At 43.6% G+C, this 12,738-nt stretch overlaps 1 protein-coding gene across 9 annotated transcripts in view; it reads left to right on the top strand.

The window, feature by feature from the left end:
- Herc1 (HECT and RLD domain containing E3 ubiquitin protein ligase family member 1) overlaps positions 1-12,738 on the top strand; it is a 166,544-nt gene that overhangs the window by 149,267 nt on the left and 4,539 nt on the right. For all 9 annotated transcript variants that reach the window (XM_026779061.1, XM_026779067.1, XM_026779062.1 and 6 more), the window contains 9 exons: positions 537-639; positions 2,589-2,758; positions 3,626-3,764; positions 5,884-6,053; positions 7,102-7,271; positions 7,460-7,625; positions 8,982-9,058; positions 10,484-10,736; positions 11,139-11,291. In XM_026779061.1, the coding sequence (XP_026634862.1) occupies positions 537-639; positions 2,589-2,758; positions 3,626-3,764; positions 5,884-6,053; positions 7,102-7,271; positions 7,460-7,625; positions 8,982-9,058; positions 10,484-10,736; positions 11,139-11,291 (1,401 nt within the window). The remainder of the gene's footprint in view (positions 1-536; positions 640-2,588; positions 2,759-3,625; positions 3,765-5,883; positions 6,054-7,101; positions 7,272-7,459; positions 7,626-8,981; positions 9,059-10,483; positions 10,737-11,138; positions 11,292-12,738) is intronic.

Below are 12,738 nucleotides of genomic sequence, written 5' to 3'. Positions count from 1 at the left end.
TTTATATATTTTGGAAATCAGACCTTTGTCTGATGCAGGGTTGGTGAAGATCTTCTCCCATTCAGTAGGATGCCTTTTTGTCTTAATGACAGTGTCCTTTGCTTTACAGAAGCTTCTCAGTTTTAGTAGGTCCCATTTATTCAATGTTGCCCTTATTGTCTGTGCTGCTGGAGTTATATGTAGGAAAAAGAAAAGCAAACTGACAGGAAGCTGCTGCTTGTGGTCTGACAGGATCTTGCAGTGTTTGTTAAAAGTGGTTTTCTTTGGAATGCTTCCACTTCACGTGAGTTCCTGAGAGTGTTAGCCATACTTCTCAGCCTCTGCACACTCTCTCCCACACACTCAGTTACCACCTGGAGCAATAACAGAAAATAATCTTTAGGAATATGACTTGGGTAAAACATTAATGACAATTGGCCTTTTTATTGGAGACATTACTTGATGTTATAAATGCCCATAGGAAAATCCATGATTTGTTTGTTTCCTTTGCTTTATTTTGTTCTTCTGAACATATGCCTTATACTTTTATTTCACAGAAAGTTGATGTCCTTTGTGGAATTGGAATTAAAAAGGTTGCTTGTGGAACTCAGTTTTCTGTGGCTTTGACCAAGGATGGTCATGTATATACTTTTGGTCAAGGTAAGATACCTTCTAGCCTATAATATATATGCCTTCTATACATGTAAATTATAGAAACACTTGTCTTCTAGGTTTATAGAGTCCTGGGTGGTATTTACCATGTGGCCACATTCTCTTCCTACTTTCTACTCCTACTTGATGCATTTTGTTTCAAGGATAAACTCCCATCCATTAAAGCTCATGGGGAGAGCCTTCCCTCTGGCTAGCAGAGCCCTGCCGAGAGCTTTTCCTCTCCCTTCTGCTACTGTCAGGCTGGAGAGACTGAAAGTTGTGCAGATGGTGTGGGAGAGGGAGAAGTAAGCAGGGACGGGTTTCTAGTCTTGGAGTGTACTGGGTCTTCTGTGTAAGGAGGAGCTAGCTGAGGGAAGAAGCTTAGCTTTTGTCCTTGTGTTAGCTTGCTTTTTCAGCAGTATGGCACAGTACCTGACATAATGAAAGATTGTTTTGTTTCATGGTTTCAGAAGTTTCAATCTGTAGTTTGTGGTTCCATTGCTCCTGGGTTCATGAAGAAACAGATTCTCTTGGGAGAAGAGAATGGTGGAGCAAAGCTACTCACCTCAAGGAAGATATGGGGGGCGGGGAGAGACCAATGGGGACAAGATGCATCCTTCAAACACATTCCTCCAGGCTGGCAAGATAGGGCCATGTGTCCATGCCAAGTCTCAGAACTCACATGCTGAAAAAAAGAAATAATTGTCCTCTGAACTTTATATACATAGTATGGCATGTATGTGTTTATACACAAGAGGAGGAAGAAGAGGAGAAGACAGCAGCAAATAAGGGGCTGAAAAGATTTATCAACGGTTAATAACACTTGCTGCTTTTATAAAAGGCCTGGTTTTGGTTTGAAGCATGCACATCATGTGGTTCACAACCATCTCTAACTCTAATTCCAGGGGATTCAAGACCTGTGGTCTCCATGGTCACTAGACATGCATGCAGGCACTCACACATACATATAAAATGAAAATATTTTTAATTGAGTAAGTAACTGTTAAAAAAGAAGAACGATATGCCTCCAATTATCACTTCTTCCAACCAGGTCCCGCCTCTTAGTAATCATTCAGCTGTAGAAGAATCATTGATGAAGTTAGCATCCTCTCAATAACACAATAGTGTGAGATCACAGCTTCAACACACATGAACCTTTGGGACCATTTTATGTCCAAATCATAACCACTATTCTCTAGATATGTGTGTGGATATACCCAATAGGCTATTGGGAATTTATGTCTGGGACTCCAGGGAGATTGGGTATACAGATCTAGGTTAGGACATTGATTACATAGTGGTAGTAGGTAAACCTTTTATCATGTAGAGTGACGACTAGAGTAGAATTCTGGGAAATGTTGGGGAAGTTGGTTTTGAATAGCATATTGGTGAATGTAATGAACAGTCTCTGGGGAACTACGGAACTCAGGCCCTATTATCAGAGTTATGTATCATTCCAATGAGCCAGGACCTGAGAGGCCTGTAGGAAGTAGGCAGCCGTGTAAGTGGAACTCAGATGGCAGATGCCATGCCTAATGGGCCTATGGGATAGTGAGCAGCAGGGGTTAAGAGAGCAGTGGGGTAGAAATTTGAGGCTAAAACGAGTTTCATGCCCCCCACCCCCTGCGCCCACTGAGACAAAATTTCTCTGTGTAACAGCCCTGGCTGTCCTGGGCTGGCTGCGAACTCACAGAGATCCACCTATCTCTACCTTCCAAGTGGTGGAATTAAAGGCATGTGTCACCACCACCTGGCTCAATTTTCTTTATAAATGAAAGACTAACATTTCATATAGGAATACCTCAGACTTTTAATTAAAGTGGTATATTTTGCTGAAATAGCATGTTTTGCCCCATTGAGATGTATACATCATTGACATTCTAACATAAAAAGTTAATGGCCTGTTAGAAAACACAGGCTTCAGAGTCCCATCCTAAACTTCCTCTTCTATCTTTCAGACCGCTTGATAGGCTTACCTGAGGGGCGTGCCCGTAATCACAATCGACCCCAGCAAATCCCTGTCCTGGCTGGAGTGGTCATTGAAGATGTGGCAGTTGGAGCTGAACACACACTTGCTTTGGCATCAACTGGAGATGTTTATGCCTGGGGGAGCAATTCAGAAGGGCAGGTAAACGACATGTGTACTGCTCTTTCTTGCCTTAGAAATCCAGCACTGCTTGTCTGCAAGAACACCTTTATATTGTATAGTCATTGTGTCCAGAGAATCCTTGCTTGTGCAGGAAGTCTTGTCATCCCCAGCAGTCACAGGAGTAAACCCAGGAAATGAAGTAAAGTCTGCAGCTTTATGTACTTGTCCCTCTGTGTGTCTGTGTATGGAAGAGAAAGACTTTGGTAGGGGATGTCTGAAATAGATGCTTCTACTATGGCTTTCAGCTCACCTGCAGAGCCATCCCCTCCTCCTCCCATAAATCTCAGATCTGATTGCCCATAAAATCAGAGACCATGATATTCAAAGTCTGTTATTCACAGTAGCCTCAGTGAGCACTTGGGTTTTCATAACTACATTAGCAGACCAGGAAGTGGTTTATCATTGTGGTTGCTGTGGTCTTGACTAGAGGAGAATTGATGGTGAAGAGACTTTTGGGAATTCCCTGGCTAGGTACTGACAAGTCTTCCTCACTGATGTTGGACACTTAGCTGCTGCTCCGAGAACAGAGGCCTGGATTCCATGTATATTTTCATCTGTACTGTAACACACAAGCCAGTGTGTGTAAGTGCGAGGTCTGTAGCTCCTTCTGTTCTCACTTTCCAGAAGTGGAGGCTAGGAGTGACCAGTTGTTCAGACTAATCTGTAAGCTTGGACTGGCTCTGTTGCCTCCTGCTTTTAGGAGACAGTCTAAGGCTATTAGAACTGCTGTGATGGAGAAACAAATCAGAATTTATTTCATTGTTGATGCTAGTATATGATACAGATGTTAACAGATTATATCTGCTTGTCTCTTCAGTCTCTATGCATTTGTTTTTTTATTCTTAGCTTGGCCTAGGCCACACCAACCATGTTCGAGAACCAACCCTGGTCACAGTTCTGCAAGGGAAAAACATCCGTCAGATTTCAGCTGGCCGTTGCCACAGTGCCGCATGGACAGCACCACCTGTCCCACCACGAGCACCAGGTGAGAAGCCGACCATTTGCCCTCCTCCAGCTGCTCCTTCAGCTGTGCCCGATGCACTGTCTGCTTGTAGTTCTGATGGCATCCAGGTCTATCTGAAATACTCCAAGTATTCTCTGTGCTACAAGCACATAACTATTTCACCTCAGGCATTTCTCTTGTCTTCTTCAGTGTCTAGCAAAGACTCCCGCACTCTCTCCTCTCTTTTTACAGTCCCAAAAGAAATCAGCATGTGTTTTAGGCAAGCAAAAATTAATTAGGTTAGAGCATCCAAAGGTTATTTTTATATAGATGAAAAGATAACAAATAAAATCAGCCATGATGACCCAGCTTTGATCCCAACACTTAGGAGGCAGAGGCAGGAGGATCTGTGTCAATTCCAGGCCTGCCCGACCTACATAGTGAGCTACAGGACAGCGAGGGGTGGTAGGGAAACCCTGTTGCCAAACAAAAGGCAAACCAACAACAACGAAAAGGGGACAGTTGCTTTGTAAAGCTTTCTCTTACAGAGGTGACGCTCTGAGCCATCACACTCCTCACTTTGGTCGCCATTTGATATGCTGTGTCTGTTCAGTGACTTGGGACAGATCCAACTGCAGCCGTTTCCATTCTTGTATAGAGCATGAATAGTGGCTGCTGCTTACTTTTAAAATTTTTTAAATACTACAAAATCATTATAGTCATTAAAAAAAAGACTTGAAAATAGAAGGCAGGACTTTCGGGGGGATGGCTGAGTCAGTAAAGTGCTTACCACACAAGCATAAGGACCAGTGCTGGTGAGGACTGACCGGCCAGCGCTGGGTAGGGCTCACTGGCCAGCTAGCCTGGCCTGTTCAGCTAACTCCAGACCAGTATCTCTAAAAACAAGGTAGATGGTCATCCTGTGGAATGATCTCTGATTTACTCATACATACGCACACTAGTATATACACATAATTGTCTCCTTTAGTAAGGACCCTCTGATAGGGTATCTCTTCCATTTCCTTCAAATGTAGCCATTTGCTTTAATTGTAGCATTCTTCTGTAGTTCCCATATTACACAAATTATACCAACTGCTTATCAAAGCCCTAAAACACTCCTGCTAGCTTCTGGTGTTTGAGGTGGCCATGTATGACTGGGTGCTTAGCCTTCTCTTCCATTTTTCCCACCTCCCTACTTCCCCAGCAAGTCTTTGGGGAAAACTCCTTAGAGAAATTTTTTCCTAAGAACTAATACTCACTTAGATTCCCAACATGCAGAAGATAAATACTGGCCCTCATTTGCACCATGCATTAATATGGAACTGACAGTTATTGAATAGGAAAGGAAGAATCCCCAACCCCACCCCAGCTGTTTTAGTCCCTTTATTCAAACAGAAACAGTTAAAGGGAAAAAAAACTAGGTGTCCTATCAGTTTTTTTTTTTTTTGTTTGGGGCTTTTTTATTTTAATTTTGTGTATATTTGTTTTGAATTTTTGAGATGGTCTCAGGTAACCCAGGCTGACCTTGAACTTTCCATATAGCTGAGAATGACCTTGAACTCACGTTGGAATTATAGGCCTACATTACCTTGCTTGGCTTAGGATATTTGAAGTTTTAAGAATCAATACTGTCTTAGTTTTCTTGCTGTGAAGAGACAGAATGACCATGGCATGTCTTATAAGAAAACATTTAACTGGGGACTTGCTTACAGTTTCAGACATTCTCATGGTGGCATGCAGGCAGACATGGTGTTGGAGAAGTAGTTGAGAGTTCTATATCGGGATCTACATGCAACAAGAAGAGAGAGACTCTGGGCTTGGCATGTGTTTTTTGAGACCTTAACACCCACTCCCAGTGACACACTTTCTCCAACAAGGCTACACCTACTAATCATTTCAAATAATGTCACTCCCTGGTGACCAAGTATTGAAATCTATGAGCCTTTGGGGGTCATTCTAATTCAAACTACCACAAGTACTATAGAATCCAAAAAATTAAAATGAGGTAATGGGTAGAGGAATAGATAACTACGTAGAACAGTAAATATAATAAAATATTAAGTACAGAATGTAGGTAGTGAGATTGTATGTCCATTGGGTGATTATCTTGTGTTTGGGAGCAGTGCATTTTCCTTCACACGTACTTCTGTGCTTTGGGCAGGTGTGTCAGTGCCTCTCCAGCTGGGCCTTCCTGACACAGTGCCGCCGCAGTACGGGGCACTGAGAGAGGTGAGCATCCACACCGTGCGGGCCAGGCTCCGGCTGCTCTACCACTTCTCGGACCTCATGTACTCATCATGGAGGCTGCTGAATCTCAGCCCCAACAACCAGGTAAAGTGCTAAATTGGGAAGTGGTGCCCCTGATATGTTTGCAAGGTCCCAGGGCCTTTCTGCCTTGGAACAAACTCTCTCATGGCTAACGTGTTATGCTCTTTAACTCAAGAAGAACAGGAAAGTCAACAGATGAAATTCTATTTTATTGCTGATATAGAGAGAAGTGGCTGAACAGAAAGTATTCTGATTTGTCCAAAACTGCAGGACGCATGAGTGAATGAGCATGTCACAGCTCCTGCCAGGTCTAGTAAATGACGTGAAGTGACTGCTGTGTGGCCAGATGATAGGGTATCTTCCTGGACTCCATGAGACCCTGGGAAAGAAAGGGGTTGAGAGGGGAAAAAAATCTAAGTATCTAGTGCTGCTAGGACCATAGTACACAGTGTTAAAGAATCGTATCAGCTGAGAAGTTTGGGAGACTTCTCTCTCCTCATAAAGGAGCAGTCTCAATCCAGTAAAGGAGAGTTAGGGAAAGTAAGGTAAATTTGGCTGATTTGTCTGTCTTTAAGTAGACTCAAAAATTAAGAAATAACTAGGTTGTTTAATAAATAAGCATGTCTGCCAAAATAAAGTCAGAAACTTCGGATCACCAGTCATGAGAAAGGAAAAGATTTGGCATTTCTTTTACAAGCAGGCAGCAGCCAGGCAGGAGGATGCTCTGTTGCACTAGTGTGTCAGCGAGCTGTTCTAGTTAAGTGAGATGTGTCTGATAAGAAGCCATGTGACAAAAGTAGCTGAGAAATATCTAAATAGTACATTGTTGAGAATGTATGTGTACACACAATGCCAGGTGTCAGTGGGGTTATCTCTGTATGGATGAGTGATGGATGATTTTATACCATGTCTCGATTTTCCTTTTTCTGGATTTTCTAAGGCTTTAAAAATGGTAGTCATATTTTAATCAGTATTTTTTAAAGTCACTAATTACAACTGAGACTCTGATCTATGCTTTGAAAGGACATTTCAGAAATAAATTATATCTAAAAGTACTATTCTTTTTAAGTCTCCTATTATGCCATCTCTGATCTCCTTATGTTGTCTACAGAACAGCACATCTCATTACAATGCTGGAACATGGGGCATTGTACAGGGACAACTGCGGCCTCTGTTAGCTCCAAGAGTCTACACACTTCCCATGGTACGCTCCATAGGAAAAACCATGGTTCAAGGCAAAAATTATGGGCCTCAGATTACTGTGAAGAGAATATCAACCAGGTAGGTCATGTGTGTTTTACTAACTCGCTAGAATTGTTTAGAATATTACTGCTAACTCACCTCTGTGTGCCTTAGCTTCTTCACTTATAAAGGCTAGTGACAGTGCTCATTCTAGTCCCCGTGTCTGTTCACTGATGGAAAGATGAAGGCTTGTGTTATATTACTCTTTTGCTGGTTTTTCTTTTTAGAGGACGGAAGTGTAAGCCGATCTTTGTTCAGATAGCGAGACAAGTGGTAAAGCTAAATGCATCGGATCTCCGTCTACCCTCCCGAGCGTGGAAGGTTAAACTGGTTGGAGAAGGGGCTGATGATGCTGGAGGAGTGTTTGATGACACCATCACAGAGATGTGCCAGGTACATGCAGGCAGTGTCCCTATTGAGCCCCGGTAGTGGTGTTTTGATGATGGCCAGTGCTTGTCAGTATAGCATGGGTGCATCTGTGAGCCTTTCGGTTACGTTGCTAGTGCTGTGTAGTGAACTGCAGTGAGTTTGGGAAGTGTTTTGTGGAGATACCTTACACATCAAGATCACTGACTCCCCATCCATAAGAAACAGCAGTGACACATGAATATATTCATGTTGGAGACAGATTCAGGCCACTGTGTGCTCTGATTTATTGTGATGCTTCTTGAACAAAGTGAACCCACCAGGCTCCAGAAGAATAGAAAATGAGTGTTAAAGAGTTTAAACTGGGACTGGGGAGAGATTGATTACAAGCACTGAGTGCTCCTCCACAGGACCCAGGTTAGGTTCTCAGCACCAGAGGGTTCAGCTCCCTCATCTGGTTCATGCAGATACTGCTTGTATGCAATGCACAGACAAAACACCCATACAAGTAAATACAGTTTTTGAAGTTAAAACAATAACTTTTAAAAATTAATTTGGACCAGTTCTAATTTTATAAGCCAGTACTGACAGACTCTTTGAGATTAGTTTTGTTCCTTCCACTTTGCCTGATAAGCTGTGGCTTGAGTGACACTTGGCTGTCAGTTTGAAATTTCACCACAGCTTGTTCAGAGCTGCACAACTGCTCACGGGTGGCCTCTCTCACACTGGTTCCTCATTCTTTAGATGATTTCTCACATAAGGACTTCATAATTTCTCTTTAAGTTGGAGCCCCAAAAATAGCTAGGCTGTAGAGATTGCTGAAGCATAACATTATAAATTCCTCAGTGCAGCATGAATATTCTCCGCCCCACTGGTCCCCCTGGACCAGGTTTTCTTCATCCACATGTTCCCAATATCACTTATGAAATAACCACTCTGAGGCTTAATATTAATTACATACTCACATAAATTACAAGAGCAAAAAATAATAATAATTACATACTCTTTGGCCTGTTAGCTCAGGCTTCTTAATAACTAACTCTTATATGTTAAATTAACCCATTTTTATTTTACCACAAGGCTCATGGCTTGTTACCTTTTGCTACTTGGGTAGCATCTCCCTGACTCCGCCTTCTTTCTCCCTGCACTCAGTACTCAGTTTAGTTTTTCCACCTAGTTATATTCTGCCCTGTCATAGGCCAAAGCAGCTTCTTATTAAGCAATGGTCATAAAACATATTTAGAACATACCGAGGGGAATTCCACTCCATCTCAAAATATCTCCTTTCTAGTATTATTTTTAATGTAGTTGGTTTATTCATTGATTGTCATTTTATCTTGATGCATTTGATTGTCATTTCTCAACAAAACCCTTTTCCTACAGGAACTTGAAACTGGTGTAGTTGACCTTCTTATACCCTCTCCTAATGCTACTGCAGAAGTCGGTTACAATAGAGACAGGTAAGGACAGGCATGTTTCTCAAATGTCTTAATAATGACTGTCACCTACTGAGTGTTCCCTTTGCACCAGGCACTGTTTCCAGTGCTTCACTTGTGTTTCCCACTGAATCCTTATTATAACCCTGAAGCAGTTTACCCGTCATGCCCATCATGGTGAGAAACAGACGCTGCCGTCCTCACTCAGTACTAAGGAACAGATTGATGGGAATACAGAGGGAAGAGGAAACTCAGTGTTGCTTATGAACCCTGGCTGCCATATGTTCCTTCAGCCTTTACCGTGCATGATTCATTTGGATGCTCTGCTAATGCCACGTCATAGAGCTAGTTGTTCACAACCCACTAGTGTCCTTGTATTTGTCACTTTACATTGCTTCAGCTTGCTCTCAAGACTTAGAAGTTGTAAGTGAAATGACTGCAGAATGAGGGGCATTCTGGGGCAGGAGGCTGCTAGGCCGTTTACTGGCTCTTTGACATTCCTTCTAAGTATAGTTGGGTTTGGTGGGGCATGCCCATAACCCCAGCACCTGGGAAGGGAGGTAAGAGGATCATATCTTTGATGTTAGTTAGCCTGGGCTTTGTATCAAGACTTGATCTTAAAAAATAGAAATAGGAACTTCGGAGATGACTTATTGAGTAAGAGCACTTGAAAACAAGAGGACCTGACTTCAAATCCCCATCTCATTAAACCTTGGTATGGCTGCTTGTGCCTGGAACTCCAGTACTGGGAGCTAGAGACAGGCCAATTTTGAGAGCTCACTGCCTGGTCAACCTAGGCAAAAGCAGGTGAGCTTCACATTTAATGAGAGATCCAGTCTCAAAAAAATAAGGTAGAAGGCAGGCATGGTGACACACCCCTTTAATCCTAGCACTCGGGCCAGAGGCTGGCTGATCTCTATGAGCCTGAAGCCAGGCTTGTTTACATAGTGAGTTTCAGGTCAGCCAGACTCTGTCTCAAAAATTAAGGTGAAGAGCTCTAGAGGAAGATACTCAACATCCTCCGCTGACCTTCACATCCTCAAAGCTACCACGTGCACAAGCACACACTCTCTGTCTCACAAACACACACACACACACACGTTCTCATTGTCACACGCATGTACATGCTCTCAGTCTCTTTCTTACACATACACATATAAACACAAACAGAGAGGGAGAGAGAGACTGAGATTGTATCTTGGTGAACATCAGATGTGATTAGAATAACTGAAGAGCTGAAGTTGAGCCTGGTATGACAGTACATGCTTACAATTCCAGCACATGAGACCAAAAGAGAGGCAGTGGGGATGTTTAGACCTCAATGAAATAGCTACATATAGTTAATGACTGCGGGATTCATCATCAGGTCCTGATCCTATACTCCAGCTGAGGGGAACTCATTTCTAATGGGAGGAATCTTTTGCTGAAAGATTTGCTTTCCTTTTGCAGGTTCCTTTTTAACCCCTCTGCCTGCCTTGATGAACACTTAATGCAGTTTAAATTCTTGGGGATTTTAATGGGGGTTGCCATTCGTACAAAAAAGCCTCTGGACCTTCACCTGGCCCCTCTGGTGTGGAAGCAGCTGTGCTGTGTCCCACTCACCCTGGAGGACCTGGAGGAGGTGGATCTGCTCTACGTGCAGACCCTTAACAGCATCCTTCACATTGAAGACAGCGGCATTACTGAGGAGAGTTTCCATGAGGTACCCCCGGCACATGTGGCCTCCTGTGTGTAGAGTCAGATACTGTTGACCTGACTCTGACATGTCTGGGTCAACCTGCCCTCAGTGGCTCAGCCTTAGTGGTTTAGGTAGCTACTAATGTGTAGAGCTGGCGTTCGTCCTTAGCTTCTGTTCCTTCTACCTTAACACTTCTCTGCTCATCAGAGTGGACAGCCAGGGGTGCCAACTGGAAAGGGGCCCATGTTCTTAGGTGGCTGGAACACAGTAAGGAGGCACCTCTTTTTAGCGGTAGCAGATGGGTCAGCATGGTCTTGAGCAGTCATGCCTGCGAGTCTGTCTTGTCTCTGTTACAGTTTTGTGTTACAGGCCTTTTGTTGTCCTCTCTACCATGCAATAAAATTGCTTTTTTTTTTCTTTTCTTAGATGATTCCTCTTGACTCTTTTGTTGGCCAAAGTGCTGATGGCAAAATGGTTCCCATAATCCCTGGTGGAAATAGTATCCCACTCACATTTTCCAATAGGAAGGAGTATGTGGAAAGAGCCATTGAGTACCGACTGCATGAGATGGACCGTCAGGTGAGATAAACATCTCGGTGCCAGAGGTGCCTGGGCGCTCTAATTCATCCAGACAGATACCATTTATGTATAGATTCACTGCTGTCTATATTTAAACCTTATCCAGAGACTTCTTGGGCCATATCTCACTGCCCATGTCCTTAAATCAGCTCCAAACTGATGATTGGTAGTGTGAGATGAAACTCTCACCTAGATCAAGGCCCTTCCTTACCACTCCTCACACGTCTGATCCGTCCCTCTTACTACATCCCCATTCAGTACCCCTCTCCAGCTAGGTCAGTCAGCCCTAAACAAGAGCCTCTTTTCTTCTGATACAGAACTTCATCCTCAGCTAGGAGTGCACCTCCTTCACAGACCTACTTCTCCTCACTGGGAGAGACTTCTTTCCTTACTTTGAAACGTGTGTTGGTCCTGCCTAATGCTGAACCCCATTGCATGCAGTTTTATTCCTGGGTACTTGGGAAATAAGGGCTATTGTCAGTACTTCACAGAAGCACAGAATCTGAGAAAATAAGAATGTGCCCACCACAGATCCAGGACCCCAGTCTTCACTGCATACTGGTTCAGCTGACTGCTGTGCTGCACCCTCTCGACCTTGTTTCTCTCAGTGGACTGGCTGCTTTCACTTCTGCCCCATCTTGTACCATTGAATGTTCCTCCTGTGAAGTCCCCCAGTCTCCTCCTTCCCCTTCAAGCAGCCAGCCCCCACCTCGGTGTTAGACCATTTCAAGACAGTTTTTGTTGTCTCTTCACTGGCCTTGGTGGGTTGATGTTGACACTACACAGCATGGATAATACCCCTTAGTACTTTGGGGATACTATCAGTAGTCCATCAGCGTAGGCACAGTACCCCCATGTACCCTCCCCCCCGGGCCTTTCCCAGGGTACAGCTTCTGTTCTGAGGTGTAGTTTTCCTTTTCTTTATCGGAGATGGTTTTAAGTTAGCCTAGAGAGAGGTATTTAAGGTTGCCCTCCTGTACCATAGGGGCTTCTGAGCCGAGAACTGGAGCTTCCTCCTTCACTCTCCAGCTGCCCTGTGCTGTGAGAACAGAAGCAGGGTGATCATGAGCGGTGGTACCACCACCAGATCATCTTGTCATTGCTCATGGTGAACAATATTTACCTCTTTTTTCATGTGAGAAAATTTAGAATGATAGTAAGCGGTGGGTCCCAGGCTTAGAATGCAAAGTCCTGACAAAATTCTTTGCCTGTATTGACATTCTATGGTATATTCTTCGTACTTTTCAAAAAGTGTTTTTGCAGTTTTTAGGAGAATAACCATCTACACCATATCTGTCCTCAAGAGCCGCTTGTGGGGGCTGGAGAGATGGCTCAGTGGTTAAGAGCATTGCCTGCTCTTCCAAAGGTCCTGAGTTCAATTCCCGGCAACCACATGGTGGCTCACAGCCATCTGTAATGAGGTCTGGTGCCCTCTTCTGGCCTGCAG

Source organism: Microtus ochrogaster, chromosome 5 (genome assembly GCF_000317375.1).
Source record: "Microtus ochrogaster isolate Prairie Vole_2 chromosome 5, MicOch1.0, whole genome shotgun sequence".
NCBI lineage: Eukaryota > Metazoa > Chordata > Mammalia > Rodentia > Cricetidae > Microtus > Microtus ochrogaster.
This window is presented reverse-complemented; position numbering and strand designations above follow the sequence as displayed.